Source organism: Peromyscus leucopus, chromosome 1, assembly GCF_004664715.2.
Source record: "Peromyscus leucopus breed LL Stock chromosome 1, UCI_PerLeu_2.1, whole genome shotgun sequence".
Classification (NCBI taxonomy): Eukaryota; Metazoa; Chordata; class Mammalia; order Rodentia; family Cricetidae; genus Peromyscus; species Peromyscus leucopus.
In genome coordinates, this window is record NC_051063.1 from 146,077,605 (window position 1) to 146,093,908 (window position 16,304).

The window sequence follows — 16,304 nt, forward strand, 5'->3', positions numbered from 1 at the left end:
TCCCATTTCATAGCACCTTGAGGAAAGGCTCCCTTGTTTTCCTGTGGGGTACGCCGCTGAGCTCTGAAAAGTGGATGGCTTCCCCAATCCAGCTCTTTAAGGATGCTCCCCACCCAGGTGGGGTGCAGAGCTTACGTGGTACTGGCATTTGTGTTGGTCTATTCAGATTTAAACTGTCAGGGGCAAGATTTCTAAGGCGAGGCCCAGGATTTTGAGACTATGTTTTTGAGATGGACAGAGGTCAAGTCTTGACCCTGGTGATCAGGCAGAATAACCCTTTTCCAGAGAAGCCATAGCAGAGGCCGGTCAACCAGAGCATTGCTGGCTTTCAGGACACAGCCTCTTCTAATGTGATATCTCATTTCCAGGATATTTCCACAAAGCTACATCAAGCCTGAGGAATTCAAATGTCAACAGAAAGCCAGGACAGAAGCACTAAACACTCTTGCTTAAGTTCTCTCTCTCTCTCTCTCTCTCTCTCTCTCTCTCTCTCCTCTAATCTGCCAGAGGTGCCCCTTTTGAGGTACATAGGATCTTGGAAGTTAAAATTACTTTGTGACTCCTGTGTAGTTTCTCCTTAGCAAGCCAGCCAGTGGCCATCAACCATATATGAGTTCAAAGGACGAATGGTAATGTCAGCTCCGCTCTCTAGCTCCAGGCAACTGGATTTCTTGAGGCAGCCTTATTGCGGGAGCAGAGGAGTGCTTTGGGGGTCCTGGCTGCAGGGCTGGTGTGCTTTTTGGGTAGGGTGAGGGCTCTCCACTCACTAACTGCCAGACCTCAGATCTTGAGTCAGAGCCTTGAGCAAGCACTGTGCTGGAGGTCAAGAGCTTGGCGGAGAGGGAGGCTGGCGCATCTTATTGGCGTAGAAGTCCCTACAGGTCTGGCAGCAGCGTTGGTACCACCGCATGTCCTGGCAGAGGTTCTTCTCTCGGATGACCCGGCAGTACACCGTCCACTGGTCCCGTGTGCATTTGTAGGTCAGAGCAGCTAAAGGGACGGTGGAAAGGACACATGAATGCTCCGAGGGTAAAGCCTTGGTTAAACACACAGAAGCAGCCCATGGTCATATCGGTTTCTCTTACCTTCAAGTACACATTAGCCCTGCATAAATTCAGGGGCATCTAGGGCTATAGAGATGCTACTTTCTCCTACAGATCCATCTCGGCGTCTAAGCCCTGACAGCTACTCTTGCTGCATTTTCAGAGCAGGAGACACTAGACAGCTTGCTCCTGAGCTTGGAGGAACTGGTCTGTGATAGACCATACTGCTTCTGTTGGCATTTATCAAGCACAGTGACATGGAGCAGTGGACAATAAAGGATCCACAAAAGCATGAAGCCGAAGGATAAACAGATGGCTCACATTTCTTTCAGTGTCTTAGTCCTCTAGAGAGAAAGCCTTATACATAGGGGGTCCCTGAAGACATCAAGTAGACATGGGTGTCACCTCTACAAGCTCAGCGGCTCCCCCCCCCCCCCCCCCGACTCAGGTGGAAGCTGCCTAGAGAACCTTCCATGGCAGGTGACAGGCTCCAGGTAGTGTGGTGGTGAATGCTGTTGACCTAAGAGGAGTTTGGATCATTCAGGAGACAAGCCCCTGGGCAGGTCCGTCAGGAATTACCTAGAGTGGGTTAACTGAGGTTGGAAGACCCATCTGTAAAGTGGGTGGGACCTCTCAGTAGCCTGGGGGCTTGAAATGAATAAAAAGGAGGAAGGTGAGCACAGGCGCTCATCTCGCCGCTTCCTGACTGTGGACACAATATGACTCTGTCTCAATGTCAGGCCACCATGACCTCCCCACATAGTGGACTGTACCCTTCAAGCTTAGCCAAACAACCCCTTGCACACGTTTCCTTTGTCAGGTATTCCATTAAAGCATTAGATGGTTCTCCTGTTATCCCATCGCTGGATGGACTATGCACATGTAAGCAGTCTTGTTTTGAGCACCGAGAGCCAAATTGCTTACACCAAGACTGTAACCTCTCCATCCTACCTATGTGCAGATCCATCATGGCACAGAGGATCCCGTGCAGGTATCCTAGTGAATCTTTCTAGAAAGAAGGGTGGCTCTTCATCCTCCTCACATACAGGGGTCAGGGTTGAGGCTATCCTCCTGTGTTGGTAGAAGGGGGAGCAGGATTCTCCAAGGATGGTGTGGGTGATGGCCAAACACCTCTGACCCCTCTGCAGCCCTAGCAAATATTGGTCCCTTCAGTGCTCAAAGGTGGCGGTGGCTTTCTGGCTTACAATAGGGGAACAGTGGCACCCAGAAACCAGGGTCAGGGGAGGTACTCACCAAGGCGCGGGGAGGTGATGGTGTTCACGTTAATCTTGTCATTGCAGACCTCCTGGTGGCACTGTCTGTAGGCTGCTGGCTTTGAGAGAGCGGGGCACTCACTGCCATGCCGTCCCGTCACCTTGTGCATGCACTGTACCACACGGGACTGGAGCCCCTTCCCGCAGGTCGATGAGCACTGCCAGAGACAGGGCCAGCCTGAGTGGAGCGGGTATGAGATGGCCCTACCAGAAGGCTGCTCCTGGGCATGCCATTCCCAAGTATTTGCAATATCTGCAAGTCACGGACTCACTGCCTGCTAGAAGAGAGCTTCAAGAGGGCATGCTTATGCCTTGCTGAAGCATATACTGAATCCCTAGCCCCCAGTGGCTTGTATAGGCGGTTGAGGCTTTGGTCAGTCAATGGTTAATCTTGATTGCCAACTTGATGGGATTCAGATTTGGAATCAAATCTTTGGGCATCCCTGTGAGGTAATAATGACTAGGTGGGGTTGAGATGTGAAGAGCCCGCCCTCAATGGGAGTGGCCCCACACCATTGGCTGAGGTCCTGGACTGAATGTGTTGAGCACCAGCATCCATTACTTACTGCCGACTGTGGGTACAATGTAACCAGCTGCCTCAAGCTCCTGTCTTCCCCGCCAAGAAGGACTGCATCTGTCTGATATTTTGTTACAGCAATGTCACCGATATAGAGGTGACTGGGCAAGGTGAGGAGGCAGGGCACCCAGGATGATATTAGTGTTTTTATAGAAGAAAAAGACTAGAATGTTCTCACCATCATGTGAGGATGACAAGATGGCTCCCTGCAAACCAGGGGACACCAGCCCCATGTTTTGGTGATGCTGGCATAAACACAATTGTCTACCCGTCTCTAAAAGCATAGCACAGGAGTATGAGCAAGATGAGGTGCTTGATGATAACCACAGTGTCCTTAGCAGTATCTGCCACACACATTTTCAGTGGTTAGAGTACAGTCCTACTTAGGATTGTCAATATCTCATGTGTGAACATCTTATGGCTGCTCGAGGAGTCCATGTCCGGTGCCTTTGGCACTTGAGGTTTGTGAGCATGCATGCCTTATTCTGTGGGGACCACTTTCCCTCAGGGCGCTTTTCTGAGTCCCTCCCATGTTAAGTGGCACATGACTGGATTTCCCAAGGTACCTTGGTCCTTTCCCCCAACCTGGCCCCTTAGTCTTACTCTCTCCAGGACCCTGTGAATCATTTCTCCACTAAGCTGGTTTCCTCCCAAGTGAAGGACCACAGCCATGTGCACACCTTGTTCATCCAGTGTCTGCAGAGGCCCCCGCTTTACTGATTTATGGGGTCCTGAGAACACTCTGCAAAACTTTAATATGGCCCAGGCTACACAGCAGCCCAGCTGGAGTTAATAACGCCTGGGGGAGGGGGAGAAAGAGACTGTCCTTAACATGCTGCATGTGCAGACAAAGCCAGGTGCTAGTCTGTGAGTGCCCTGGAGTAGGAGCAGGGCCTTTCTGGGAGGTTATGGGGACTCACGGGCTCAACGGAGGCATTGGTGTACCATTTTGCCCAGGGAGGCATTGCCAACTCCCTTTTCGAGAGACTTCTGGGAGTGGGGGCTTTGCCGCCCTGTCTTAACAAGCAGGATCATGCTGGTGTTTTCACTTTCAAGTGTAAACAGTCAAGGGAATGTTGCTTGGAAAGATCACCAATCTTCGGATGACAAGAGGGGAAACGTACAGGCAGCTCCCCTCTGGGCCCCCTCAGCATGTTCAAACCAGCTCAGGCTCTCTCCCTGACATGCAAGGCTGGCCCTAAGCCTGGCTACATGCCCAGTTCTGTATCCCAGCTACACCCACCAGAGGCTCCCAGCAGCCTGGAGAATTCATTTGGGCATCACCAATGCAGATTTCTAGATGCTAACCTTAACCTCAGGAGTCAGTACTGGGTTTCATGGATGTCTGAGGGCTGCTGAGGCCATACAAGGAGGTTCCCACTGATAGGGAACCCTCAAACATGGGGCAGGTGCTAGAGCAATGTGGTTTTTAGGGCTGTCTTGTAGGAAGCTAGGATCGGCTGCAGGGGTAACCTGGTGAACTTTGAAAAAAAAAATCTTGATGTCTCAACCCCCACAAAAATATATCAGGGAAGGCCAGGGACATTACTTTTTTTGGTTTTTAAGTTCTTCAGGTGGTTGCAGTGGGTGTCTGGAACTGAAAGCCCCGACTTCACCCAAGTTTCTGTGCTCTGTAGAAAAGGCGAAGAACTCTTCCTATGTATTTCTATCCAGCTAAGCAGAATTAAGCTAGAATGACATCCAGCTGCGGCCTGGACGACTGAGTTTACGTAGAGCTGACAGGTGTGCTCAGACGGAAGCAGGGATGGCTTCCCATCAAAATCGTGCTTCATGTTTTTGTAAGAAGAAACAGCGAGGCATGCTTTCAGATATTTTGTAGCCAAAGTAGTGTCTGAGTAACCTCAACCAAGGGTCATTATGGGTCTTGTGAAAGATGGCCCAGAGGTTAAAACAATGAAGGCAAAAAAAAAAAAAAAAAAAAAAAAAAATTAGCTATGTACTCCTGGAGACAGGATTTCATAATTGCAAATGGAGAGGGGTGGCAGTAAAATGTATAAAGACCACTGATCAGAGTAATTACACCTATTGAGTCCACTTGCAGAAGGCCAGTGACAGAAAGGGCAACAGCACTATCAGAGCAGTCACACCAAGGAAGAGCAGAGCCATACCGCCTGGTACGAGGCCATGTCCATGCAATGCCACACTGATTTAGAGCTGTCCCATCAGGCGATGAAGAGTCAGTCCCGCACAGAGCAAGGCCATGGCAGCCAATGAAAATGTTCACGAAGGTTTGTGTTGGGATGTCCCGAGGGAGCATCCCATTCAAAGGGTAGTTTCTCAAAGAAACTAGATGGCGATGACCATGTCAGGCCAGTGTCTCGGGGGATGATGGGACAGATAACGCAGATATCCCACTGCAATGCAGAGGACTGCTATCTCAGTCAGTGGTGAGTTCATAAGGCTCACTTGAAAACCTCTAGAGAAAGAAAATAGCTTATGTCTAAATCCAGGTGTCTCATACACAAGTTCAAATAATTAAATTAGGGCCAGTGAGATGGCTCAGCAAGTAAAGACGCTTGTTGCTAACTCCAGGGAGAGAACCAAGTTTCTCCATAAGTTTCCTCTGACCTCCATGTGTGTGCTTTGGTATCCCATGCTAAGGGCTCCCCAGGAAATAATGGAGAATTCCTGCTGATGGTCCTTGGGGCTACCTTCCACACTGGTTGCATTTTGGTTTGAGCCTGCCCCTAGCCCAAGAGTCACACAGCCCATAATCTTGTTGGGAAGGTGGTTGGGTGCAGTTTATCATATCAGGGAGTGGCTGGTGGGGAAAGGATGTGTTGGTACCCTGCAGGGGTCGGGGATCTCACCGGCCTCAGTAAACATTAGCACTGCTATTACTCTTAACAACAAAGGCGTGGCCAAGGATAAAGTAAGCTGGCGGGGAGGCAGCAGGAGGCACAGCAGGAGGCGGGCCTCTTCCGCAGTTCCCTCGGGCTGCTGCGTTGTCTTTAGGATCTAGCTCACGGTTGATCTGGCAGCCAAATCTCCAGGAACACAATTAGGGGCCACGTGGGCAAGAAGGGGCAGTTTTTGCATGGCACCTTTCTGGGACCCCAGGCTCCAGTTACAGAGAACAGAGGCATGCTGTAAATTCCATTCTGTGGCCTCCCCTGAGGCCCCATCCTTAATTAAACAGCAAGGAGATGACAGTGTCTCCTGATAGCATCGGATTTGCCCCAAGCCTTGCAGGGAAGCCATTTTTCAGGCTTTTACAATCTAAGCAAACACATCTATACAAACAGATCTGGTCTTGTTGGAAGCTCTCTCACGGCTGCCCTTCCCCCCCCCCCCGCCCCCCCCCCCGCCCTCCCCAGTCACTCCCCTTTCTTTAAAGTGTCCCATTCCATCAGCATTTAATGTGGCTCCCTGAGACTCAGTTAACTTGAGACAAGTGAAGTAAACCAGCCATAAATTCATGACGGAAAGCTCCTTGTCAGGCTAAGTAAAGGACCCGCTCTCCTCCCTGTCCCTTTGGGAGCAAATACCTATAAAACACTTTGTATTCTGCCTAGTGACCATGCAGCCCCAGCATCCTTCTGTGGCCTTTCCCTGGGCAGGAAGGGAGGAGACTCAAAGACACCCCGAGGCAGAGGTGCCTTGGGGGGGAAACAGTAGTGGAACAAAGATTTTATGGGCCGGAGCTGTGGTTCAGTGGTGGAGCCCTTGCTTAGCATGTGTGCAGAAAGAAACCTCCAGCTTTCATTCTTATCAGCAACACAATTTAAAAAACAAACAAACAAACCAACAAACAAACTAACAACACCTCACCACCACTACAACCGAAGTCTGGGTGTAGACTCATTGAAACAAAAAGGGAGATTACACTTGAATTTTCTCCTATGCTTTAAAAAGTAAATTACAAAGTGACTTGGGAAAAGACTTCTCTCCGGGTAGAGAATTTTAAGCAAACAGGAGGGAACAGGTTGTCAGACCCTTGTGACACGGTGCAGCAGCAGTATGGCTTGGTGTCTTTCAAATCACAGGAATTGTACTAGCCATCAAGAGCAGGACCTGCCTGTTGACCGGATCCTGGCCTTAGGGATGTTCTGGTTCTCACACGAATAGTGAATAGTTGCTTGGTCAGGGTAGTGCTTGGGGCACAGTGGGTGCTCACATGTAGGAGATGAGGTGCCGGACCACCCCCAGCAGGGAGGAGTCAGGCCCCTGCTGCCCCGAGGCCCTGCCCTATGACACCCTCCTGGCAAGAAGGAACTGTCTCTGCTCTCAGCTGTAAGGAATTAGAAACACTAAATTCTAATGGGCTATTTCCAGGATTTAATTTTTAAAAATGCTGTAAGAATCTTGTGAGAGAAAAGGTATCATCCTGTGAGAACTCGTTTTGGGAGTTCAGGTCAGGCTGCCCTGCCTCTACTGAGACTGGGTAGACTGAGGCAGGAACTCCCACGTCGGCAGCAGGAAGCCACTCCTAGCTTCTTGAGGGAATCTGAAAGCCAGCCTGCCTCTGGCAGGTTCTGGATAGTAGAGATGGAGAAGGAAGCCCACAGTAGCTCCATTTTCTGTTTGTCTGAAAGGTGCCTGGCTGGTGAAATGTCATTAGTGCTTCAAAGGTTTCCTGACAGTTTTCCCTCCAGACTTGGCAGGAAGAGCATACCCCCGGGCAGCTGTTGAAACCTGAAATAGCTGGTCTGGACTATAATGAAAACCTCCACGACGTTCGTGCTAACTCTGACACGGAAGGAAGAGTTGGACTCAGGCGTGCACACGCACATGCACACGCACACGCACACGCTCCCTCCCCGGTCTGCTCTCGAAGCTCTTCACACAGTCTTGGCTGGGTCCCCAGCGCCTCTCCTTCCTCTGAATTTGCAGCCTGACCGCCCTGATTCAGGTTGAGTCTTTACAGCCAGGGAGCCAGAAAACCTGGTGCCCACTGATGATCTGCAAGGGCTGGGAACCCCTCAGAGGATTGGCATGGAGGTGTCTGCAAGGGCGGCTCCCAGTCCCTCCCTTGAAGGCAGGAGATTCCCATCATCACTGTCCTCTCCATCCCTGGGGGTGGGAAGCCATGGTTCCCCAGGGAAAGCCGCAGACAGAATAGGAAGCAGTATGAGCCTCAATTTCCTCTGTAGAAACCTGGGATAGATGGTTGTGAGGCTCAAACAGGGTCACATGAGCGGATGCACTTTGTCATGGATTCTGCCCAAATAAGTAGGACCTTCTGAAGGGTCCAGGAATATAGAAATATAAAATTATAAGTTTAAGAGATGAAAACTGGCAGTCATCAGCTCTAAAGGCTAACTGCTAACAGTGACTCTCTGCTTACGGCCAGTTCCTCTGTCAACAGCCAGGGGGTAACTTTTAACCCTCTTGCCCCTTATAGCCAACAACTGCCTGGACCAAAGTTAGCTTTTAATAGATGTTTCTACATGACTTTATGCATCCCATGACTGACGCTTTCCCCCTTGCTATAAAAAGGGGGCCACAACCTCAAAATCCAACTCTTGCTGTGGTCTCAGCCAGCTGATAAGCTTTTGTGCCCCATTTGTGGTGATATTTATTTCTTCTTTTTTTTTTTCTGGAATAAAGTTTGCTTCTGGTTTAATAGACTTTGGTGGTCTGTCCCCCATTATTGTGTGGCCCTGGACCCAACACTTCCACCAGCACCCCATTCAGGATTCCCCTAGACGGCTCTTGAGGTTACATAGTAGTGACTTCCTGCTGTTTTTAGGACTTAGCATACCCTGGTGTTGGCCAGGATGATAGAATTCCTAGCCACTCCCCCATGACCATGCATGCCCTGGCAAGACTTAGTCATCTCAGGGCCTTGCATCCTACGTAATCCGCACGCACAGCATGATCGCGTAATCTATGTTAGCTACATAAGCCCGTGCAGGGGAATCCATAAAAGCAGGTCCCACGTACCCCTCCCTCTCTCTTTCCCGCACAATCATTCCCATAGGCCTGAGCACCCCCTTCTGTTCCCTCCCCCTGATAAACTCTTACAGTGGGCTTTGTTTTGCCTCGTGGCTTCTCTCACATGCATGGTAAACCGCATAGTAACACAGGAGACCCAGAAGGCACATGGAGTGGCCAGCCATTTGCATCTTGGTGAGTGAGCATGCCATCCTGTGCAGAATCAGTGGCTGAGGCAGGCTGAGAGTCACAGTAATGCGGCCACAGGCCCAGAGCAAGTGGAGACCGCGCCAGGGCAGGCAGCGGCTCTGAGGTGTGAGGGCAGAAGAGCTTTCTATAAACACCCCTCACAGGACATGGGTGGCTCATTTTTAAGGCCACGGCACTTATCACCCTGTCAAGAGCACAGGGAAGTGTCTGGCAGCTCCAGACCCTGGGAGCATCCTGACCACAAGGCTTGTGTGAACAGGACAGCAGGGGCGTCCCTTCTTCCTCCCCGGCTCACTGCTTGTGCTGGCTGGTCTTACAGTCAACTTGACACAAGCTGGAGTTATCTGAAAGGAGGGAACCCCACCTGAGGAAACGTCTCCATAAGATCCGGCTGTAGGGCATTTTCTTAGTGATGGATGGGGGGAGGGCCCGGTCCACTGTGGGTGGTCCCATCCCTGGGCTGGTGGTCCTGGGTTCTATAAGAAAGCTGAGCAAGCCAGTAAGCAGCACCCCTCCATGGCTTCGGCACCAGGTCCTGCCTCCAGGTCCCTGCCCTGCATGAGTTCTTGTTCTGACTTCCTTCGGTGATGAAATGTGACATGGAAGCGTGAGCCATATGAACCCCTTTCTCCCTGGGGGGCTTGCTTTTTGGCCATGCTGTTTCATGGCAGCAGTGGAACCCCTGACCAAGATGCTGCTCATAGATATCTTCTGCGTGTTGTATTTTCTGTGCTGCCATTTCCATCCCCCAGACAGGAGGAGGCCAGGCTACTTGCAGACTGGTGGAGATGGCTCCCTTGGGGCTTTTTAGAGGCCTTGTAAGTCTGGCCAGCTCCTTGAGAGGGGGTTTCACTGCTACCAGGAGGTCAGTGGTCATTTTGATCTTTTTGGTGGTAGAGCCGTCAGATTTAGCCCGTGTTAGGTCTCAAACGCAGGATAAATGGCTAACTGAGGTGCCTATTTAACATACCAAAGTGGACTCTGGCCACCAGCCTCCCTCAGTCTCCACCTGTTAGAGCCACCCTAGCCGGCACACTCCACTCCATAGACTAAACTCTCCAGCCCCCCTCCCCAGCTTCTCTGATTCCTATATAACCCCGCCATTTTGGCTATTCTGATCTCTTGGTCTCCTGGCTTCTTGGCTCCTCTCCTACCATCCCCCCCTTTCTCTGCCCCCCCCCCCCAACTCTCGCTGCTTCTCTTCTCTACCTGCTTTACCCACTTGTTTCTTCTTGCTTACTCAGATAAGCAAGCATCCTCTCAGAACTCCCTTCTCTGGTTCTTGCTCACTGGAGCTTGCTTTCCACCCCTGGGCACCCCACCACATGGAAAGGGATGCCTCTCCACGGTGACCCTGGGCATCTCACTGACAAATCTTGGTCCCCTTGGGGTTGCCCTTGGGGACTGAGACACTGCCCTACGGCACTCACCCCTCACAGTGTCTCCCTCCCTGTGCCTTTTGTCCTTTGCTGTTGGAACCCTCCTTCTGGTGGGACCCCTATTTATGGCCCCTTTCGTAAGTCTCGTCTACTTCCTATTTGCTTTGCTCCTGGGAATTCTTCATTACCACCCTTTCTTCAAGGGCCTTTCCCTTCCTCTAGCTAACCATGGGCTCTTCTCAGGCAAGCTTAGACTGTCGATTCCTCTCTCCAGCCTTAGCTAATCTCCACCCCCTCCTTGGACTCAGATAGTATTAAGTCTCACTGCCTTATTTTTACTGAAAATATGGCTTGGCCCCCCTAGACAGTCACAGTGGCCAGGAAACGGCACATTTGATTTCCAAATTCTCACAGATTGTGACAGTGTCTGTCCTCACGGCACAAGCAAATGATCCAGAAACTCTTATCTCTAAGCATTCTTTGCTCTCTCCTCTCCCCTTATCTAATCTGTCTTTGCTCTCTGCTCCCGACTCTCCCTCTGATCACTGGGTTCAGTCTTACAGAGACTCAAATGTCTGTTGTGGATGAATAATATTGGAAACATCATCATACGCTATTTTATTCTACTAAAAAGCTGGATCTGGAGATGAGGCTTGGTCTGCCCATTTTAGACTAGACCCAAGCATGTTGCCACCAAAGCCTTTGCTCTGGGCCAGGCTAGCCGCCTGACTCTGTGACAGGGAGAAAGAAAACAAAACAGAAAAGCCCAGGGAAAAGGCATTTTGTTCTTGAGAACAACTAGGAGGTAAGCCATTTCCAATAGAAGTTACTGATGCTAAGTATAATTACATCACACTTCTAAGATATTTTTGGATAAGGTTTATAAATTCCTAAGGTTATAATGGTCTATTCAGACTAACAGAAACTGACTTAAAGATACATGTATAACCATTTTTGTCTTTGCTAACATTGTTAATTTTTAGCTATTTGGAGACACTGAGTCATTAAAAAATGATATTTTGTAAAAAGTACATTATAAAAGAATCAGGGAAGTTATGTTCCCAGTATCTCCATGGAATATATTTATGGTTTCAAGTTTATTTTGCTATTAAAGGTTCTTCTATTCAAAATTCATAAATTTTTGTGTGTGTATGTTTTCAAGACAGGGTTTCACTATGTAGCCCTGGCTTTCCTGGAACTCTGTAGACCAGGTTGGCCTTGAACTCAGAGTTCCACCTGCCTCTGCCTCCTGAGTGCTGGGATTAAGGGCATGTGCCACCGCTGTCCAACTTCAAAATTCACAAATTTTAAGACACAAATGTAACAGAGATAAAATTAGGAAATCATTGTAAACTGCTAGAGATAATTAAAATATAAAGGTTAATGGTCAGTTACCTTATGATCAAATTCTTTAATGTGCTCAGAACTGTGTTTGTAGTCATGCTAAGTATTTATGTAATTTATTTACAGGGACAAACTTGGAAAGAACAATTTATATCTCCCATTATATAGTCTTCTGTATATGTTGTTAAAGTTAAACCCGAGGCAAGTAACTGAAAATAAGTTCAAAGTAAACTTAAAGCTTGTTTAGTGAATATTCAAAATTAGGCATATTAAAATAAAGAACGTAAGAAGTCAGTTGACAGTCCTCCATCCCTCGGAGAGATCTGAATATGGCATTTAAGGTGTTTAATGGGAGGGAGAGGCAGGGCAAGATGGACAGAAATGCCAGCTTCTGGCAGCAGTCCTGAGGCTACCTCCAAAGAAGACAAGGGACCAGTGGGCTCTACAGGGAGCCTGCTTCAAATGTGGCGACACCTGTCACTGGGCAGAGGACTTCACTTTACCTCAGCCACCACCAGGAGCCTACACAACCTGGACAGGCTGGACATTGGAAGGTTGACTGTGTCGCGTTGCCTTGCCAAGGTAGGCCAGGCCCCTACATTTCTCCTCTACAGGAAAATCTCTCAGATCTTCTGGGTCTGGCAGCCAAAGACTGATGCTGTCCTGGAACCTTGTCCCCAACACCTCCATCAAGATTACCACAGAGGAGCCCAGGGTAACGGCTCAGATTAGTGGGTGAGTGTCTGCCATTTTTAATTGACATGGAAGCTACTAGGCCCATAGTTCCTGTTCAATCTGGTAAAACCTATCCTTACCCAAGTCTCTTGAACAAAAACACTTCAAAATGGAGGGAGGCTCAGTTACCTGGCCCAGGTACCTACCCACACTTGGTTTCAAGTGCAAAGGTTAGGCCTTGCATTTCCCCAGAGCTAACAGGCTTCCTGCTGAGAGAGGAGGACTCACAGTAAGGTTTCAATAAAAAAAGAAAACTTAGGACAACCATGCTGTTGCTGCTGACTTTAAAGTCTACTTTTTACTATTCTTTGTGCTCCAATGATAACTTCAAAAGGACTTGCTTTCCAATGATGACTCTCAATAATTAAGCACCCATGTCCATGTACATGATTGAATATTTCCATATGGAAAGGAAAGGTAAAGTTTAAAGATTAAGATAGCTGGATGTTTCCAGAATGGAAAGGGGGGGAAATAGGTTTATACACGTTATGAAGGTCTGAGGAAGTGATTTAAGGTATGTGAAAAATGAAACTTAGAGATGATACAAATGATATTAAAACTTGCTCGGAGTTTAACATATTAACAGATAGAGTGCTAAGGTATTAACCTAGTCTTGGTAATAGTTCTAAGTACTGGCTGCTGAAGCTTTTTCAAAAATAATTAAAATTATCATTGTCACATGCTCAAAATTTTCCCTTTGTTTTCTTTTTTAAATCTAGACTGAAAAGGTGTGCTGGAAATGGCTCTGTCCTATCCATATCCAGTCCTCTTAGGTGGTGGTGTGAGGGCTATAGGACCGAGGAAAGAGTAATCATGCTTCCGTCCCAGAACCATCTTTCTGGCCCTCAACCTCTTCTTCCCCTTTGTTCTCTTTCCTGCCAGGAAATCTCTGTCTTATTACAGATGAATGTTCATGTTGGTACTGATAACTTCTAAGGCTTTATTTTTGCCGTGACTCAACACACGATTCTGCTCAAACTGTTTGCAGACACGAAATAACTGCTTTCTCTAGAACAAGAACTTCAATACAGATTAAAACAGACGCAGTCCTGCTGATAGATCTAAAACTTTTCCCTCTTTCGGTCAACTTTAGGAGTTTTATGTAAACTTCAGGGAGTCAAGACTTGGACCCCCGCTTCCCCATCACAGCTCGGATGGGATCTGGATCCCTTGTCTGGTAAGTGCACTTCTCAGTCAATGGGACTGCTCCGTGTAAGCTCTCCCACCTTCTGTCTGTCCCTGAGGATGGGTGCTTTCCCTCTCACCCTGTTGGGTGGTCTCTGTCTTCCTGACCTTCCAGACAGTGTAGACCCAGAAGTTTCAAATATAGGTTTCAAATAGACACCCCCACCCAAGCCCTTGACTTTACCTTCTGTCCATAGTCTGCTGTGGAATAATCCTTGTGTACACTGTGTGAATATGTGTCACTATGATTGGTTTAATAAACAAGCTGATGGCCAATAAATGAACAGGATAAAGTTAGGCAGGAAAGCCAAACTGAGAATAATGGGATGAGGAAGGGTGGAGTCAGAGGAGTCGCCAGACAGACAGAAAGTGAGTTGGACACACAAAATGGGATAGAGGTAAAAGCCAAAAGCCTTGGGGCAGCATATAGATTAATAGAAATGGGTTAAGTTGTAAGAGCTAGTTAGTAATAACAAGCCTGAGCTATTGGCCGATCATTTATAATCAATATTAAGAAGCCTCTGAGTGATTATTTGAGAGTAGCTGTGGGATGAGCAAACTCCACCTGCAATAGTTTGTGTCTATCACAGTAGATATTCACTTAGCTGACAGGCACCATCCAGGAGTCAACCTTGGCCCTAAGGCTGCTCCCAAACCAGCTCATCTCATTAGCCTTGGTGGCTCTACAAAGCTGGCAGGCCCTCAACTGACGGCCGGAAGAGGAGGTTCTTGCCTCTTCCTCAGTGGAGAATGTTGCTACTATGTGAACCAGCCTGGCCAAGTAGACGAGTAGATTAAAGACTTTGAGGAGCTGGCTCACAAACTATGGCCTCCAGGGGCCGACTCCTATGTGGGGCTCTCCTTTTGGTCTGCCTTGGATGGAGCCTCCGGATCCTTCAGCTCCTTGGCCACTGATATCCATACTTCTTGTGATAATGATTGCTCCCTGTTTCTTCATGTTCTTTCAGGAGAGAATTGGTAAAACAATTTACCCAAGGGTCAGTAAACCAGATGCTTCTGACAATTCCTCCTGCTCTCCCACCGCAGCTTGCCTGTCTGATTCCCCCTTTGACCGGTGGTCCAGCCTCAAGATCCCCCTCCTCCACATGTCCCCATTTAGCCGGAAGTAGCTGGATGACTACAGTTGTCCCTTACCACCAAGAAAAGGCTGGAACGTTAGGTCCAAAGTGGGCCCCTGAAATGGCAGTGCTGCTGACAATGTTTTAAATGACAGTCTGGGTTCAGCTCAGGCTCAACTCTGACTAGGCGAACGGAAGGGTTACTACCTAAACTGAACATTCCTCAGAAATCTTGTGAAGCAGGTTTCTCTTTGTCAGAAAAAGTCATTACTTCCCTTATCCTCTCCCAGCCCCCATAGCCAACTACCTCTGGCTATGGGGCATCTAGTCCTCTATTAACTCAGACAAGCCTGCCACAGATCAAAGCCCCCACAGTAGCTCCCAGGCTCTTCTGGCCCATGGTCCCCCCCACCTACTACTGTAGTTCCCAGGCTGTTCCAGCTTGCATACCTCCTCCCACTACAATGTACCTTCTTAAGACTGGCAAGGTTTTCCCTGCCTTGTTCTCTATACACAGCCTGGTAGTTTGATTCCCTAGTAAACCTTTCTTTTTGCCCCCAGAGTTGCCTAGTTTGGTGCTAATCCTTAGGACGGCATCTGCAGGTATGTGGTTTCTCCCATCCATCATCTCCCTGGGACAGGCTCACTTTTCCCACAGCACTTGGGAGGAAGTGCCCTGAGGCTGCACAGGTAGGAAGACAAACCTTCCGAGCGCCCCAGTCACGGGCTCCTCTCAGTCCTGACTGAGCAGGTATTGTCCCCCACCAATTATGGGGTCCCACTGATATGAGGAGGCCAGGAGTGGCCCAGAGTGCTATGTAGTGGGTAGCCATTCCAGCTTGGTTCTGGAAGTTCCAACCCCCATTGAGACTCTGGCAACTGTCCACCTACGAGGCGGGGCGAGGGGAGGCGCCGGGGGACCCGAGAGTTGGATGGGTCAGCGCTCTCGCTGGGCACTCTCTCGGTGCCGGGACGCTGACCGGTGCAGATTGACTGTGCAGAGCTCCGGAGAACACCGCTGGACTGCATTACACCTTCCCCAGACCCTGCGACCTACCCATTACTTAATTTGTGAGTTACGCCATTAAATAAATATCCTTTTAACTACGTGGAGTGGCCAAAATAATTTCTCCAATAGTGCTAGTCTTCTAATTCCCATCTAGGCTGCTTGCTTACTAGTCACAGGGAAATAGTCCACAGCAATTGGGTTGAAAATGCAGCAGACTCCACAGGCAAAACAGCAACACTCCCTGCAAAGTGGGACAGCAGAGAGGACACCAAAGACCTAAAACAGGTCCAGTCTGGACGACAGAAAACCCACGGGAAGGTCCATCTCATGGCACCCACATTCGTTGTTCCAGCCACCTGGAGAGTGAGGTCAGGGGCTTTATCGGGAGTTGTATTTACCTTCCCCCCAAAGAAGCCAGAAAGAGAAAACCATGGGCACATTTCTACCTGGATGGGGGCTGTTCTCAGCCCCTACCACCAGTAACGGCAGCATCAGAGAAGATGGCGGGGTAGACAGCTTTGGGGGTGGCTCTTGAATGACTTCTATGTTCCTTCAGCTCCACCTTGTCCCC

The 16,304-nt window shown here is 49.0% G+C and overlaps 1 protein-coding gene across 1 annotated transcript in view; it reads right to left on the reverse strand.

The window, feature by feature from the left end:
• Nucleotides 1-459: 459 nt before the first annotated feature.
• Adamts17 (ADAM metallopeptidase with thrombospondin type 1 motif 17) overlaps nucleotides 460-16,304 on the reverse strand; it is a 338,353-nt gene continuing 322,508 nt past the window's right edge. Inside the window, exons 22-23 of the mRNA XM_028872809.2 lie at nucleotides 2,298-2,475; nucleotides 460-990 (exon numbers count right to left, since the gene is read on the reverse strand). Coding sequence (XP_028728642.1) covers nucleotides 824-990; nucleotides 2,298-2,475 — 345 coding nt within the window. The 3' untranslated portion in view covers nucleotides 460-823. The remainder of the gene's footprint in view (nucleotides 991-2,297; nucleotides 2,476-16,304) is intronic.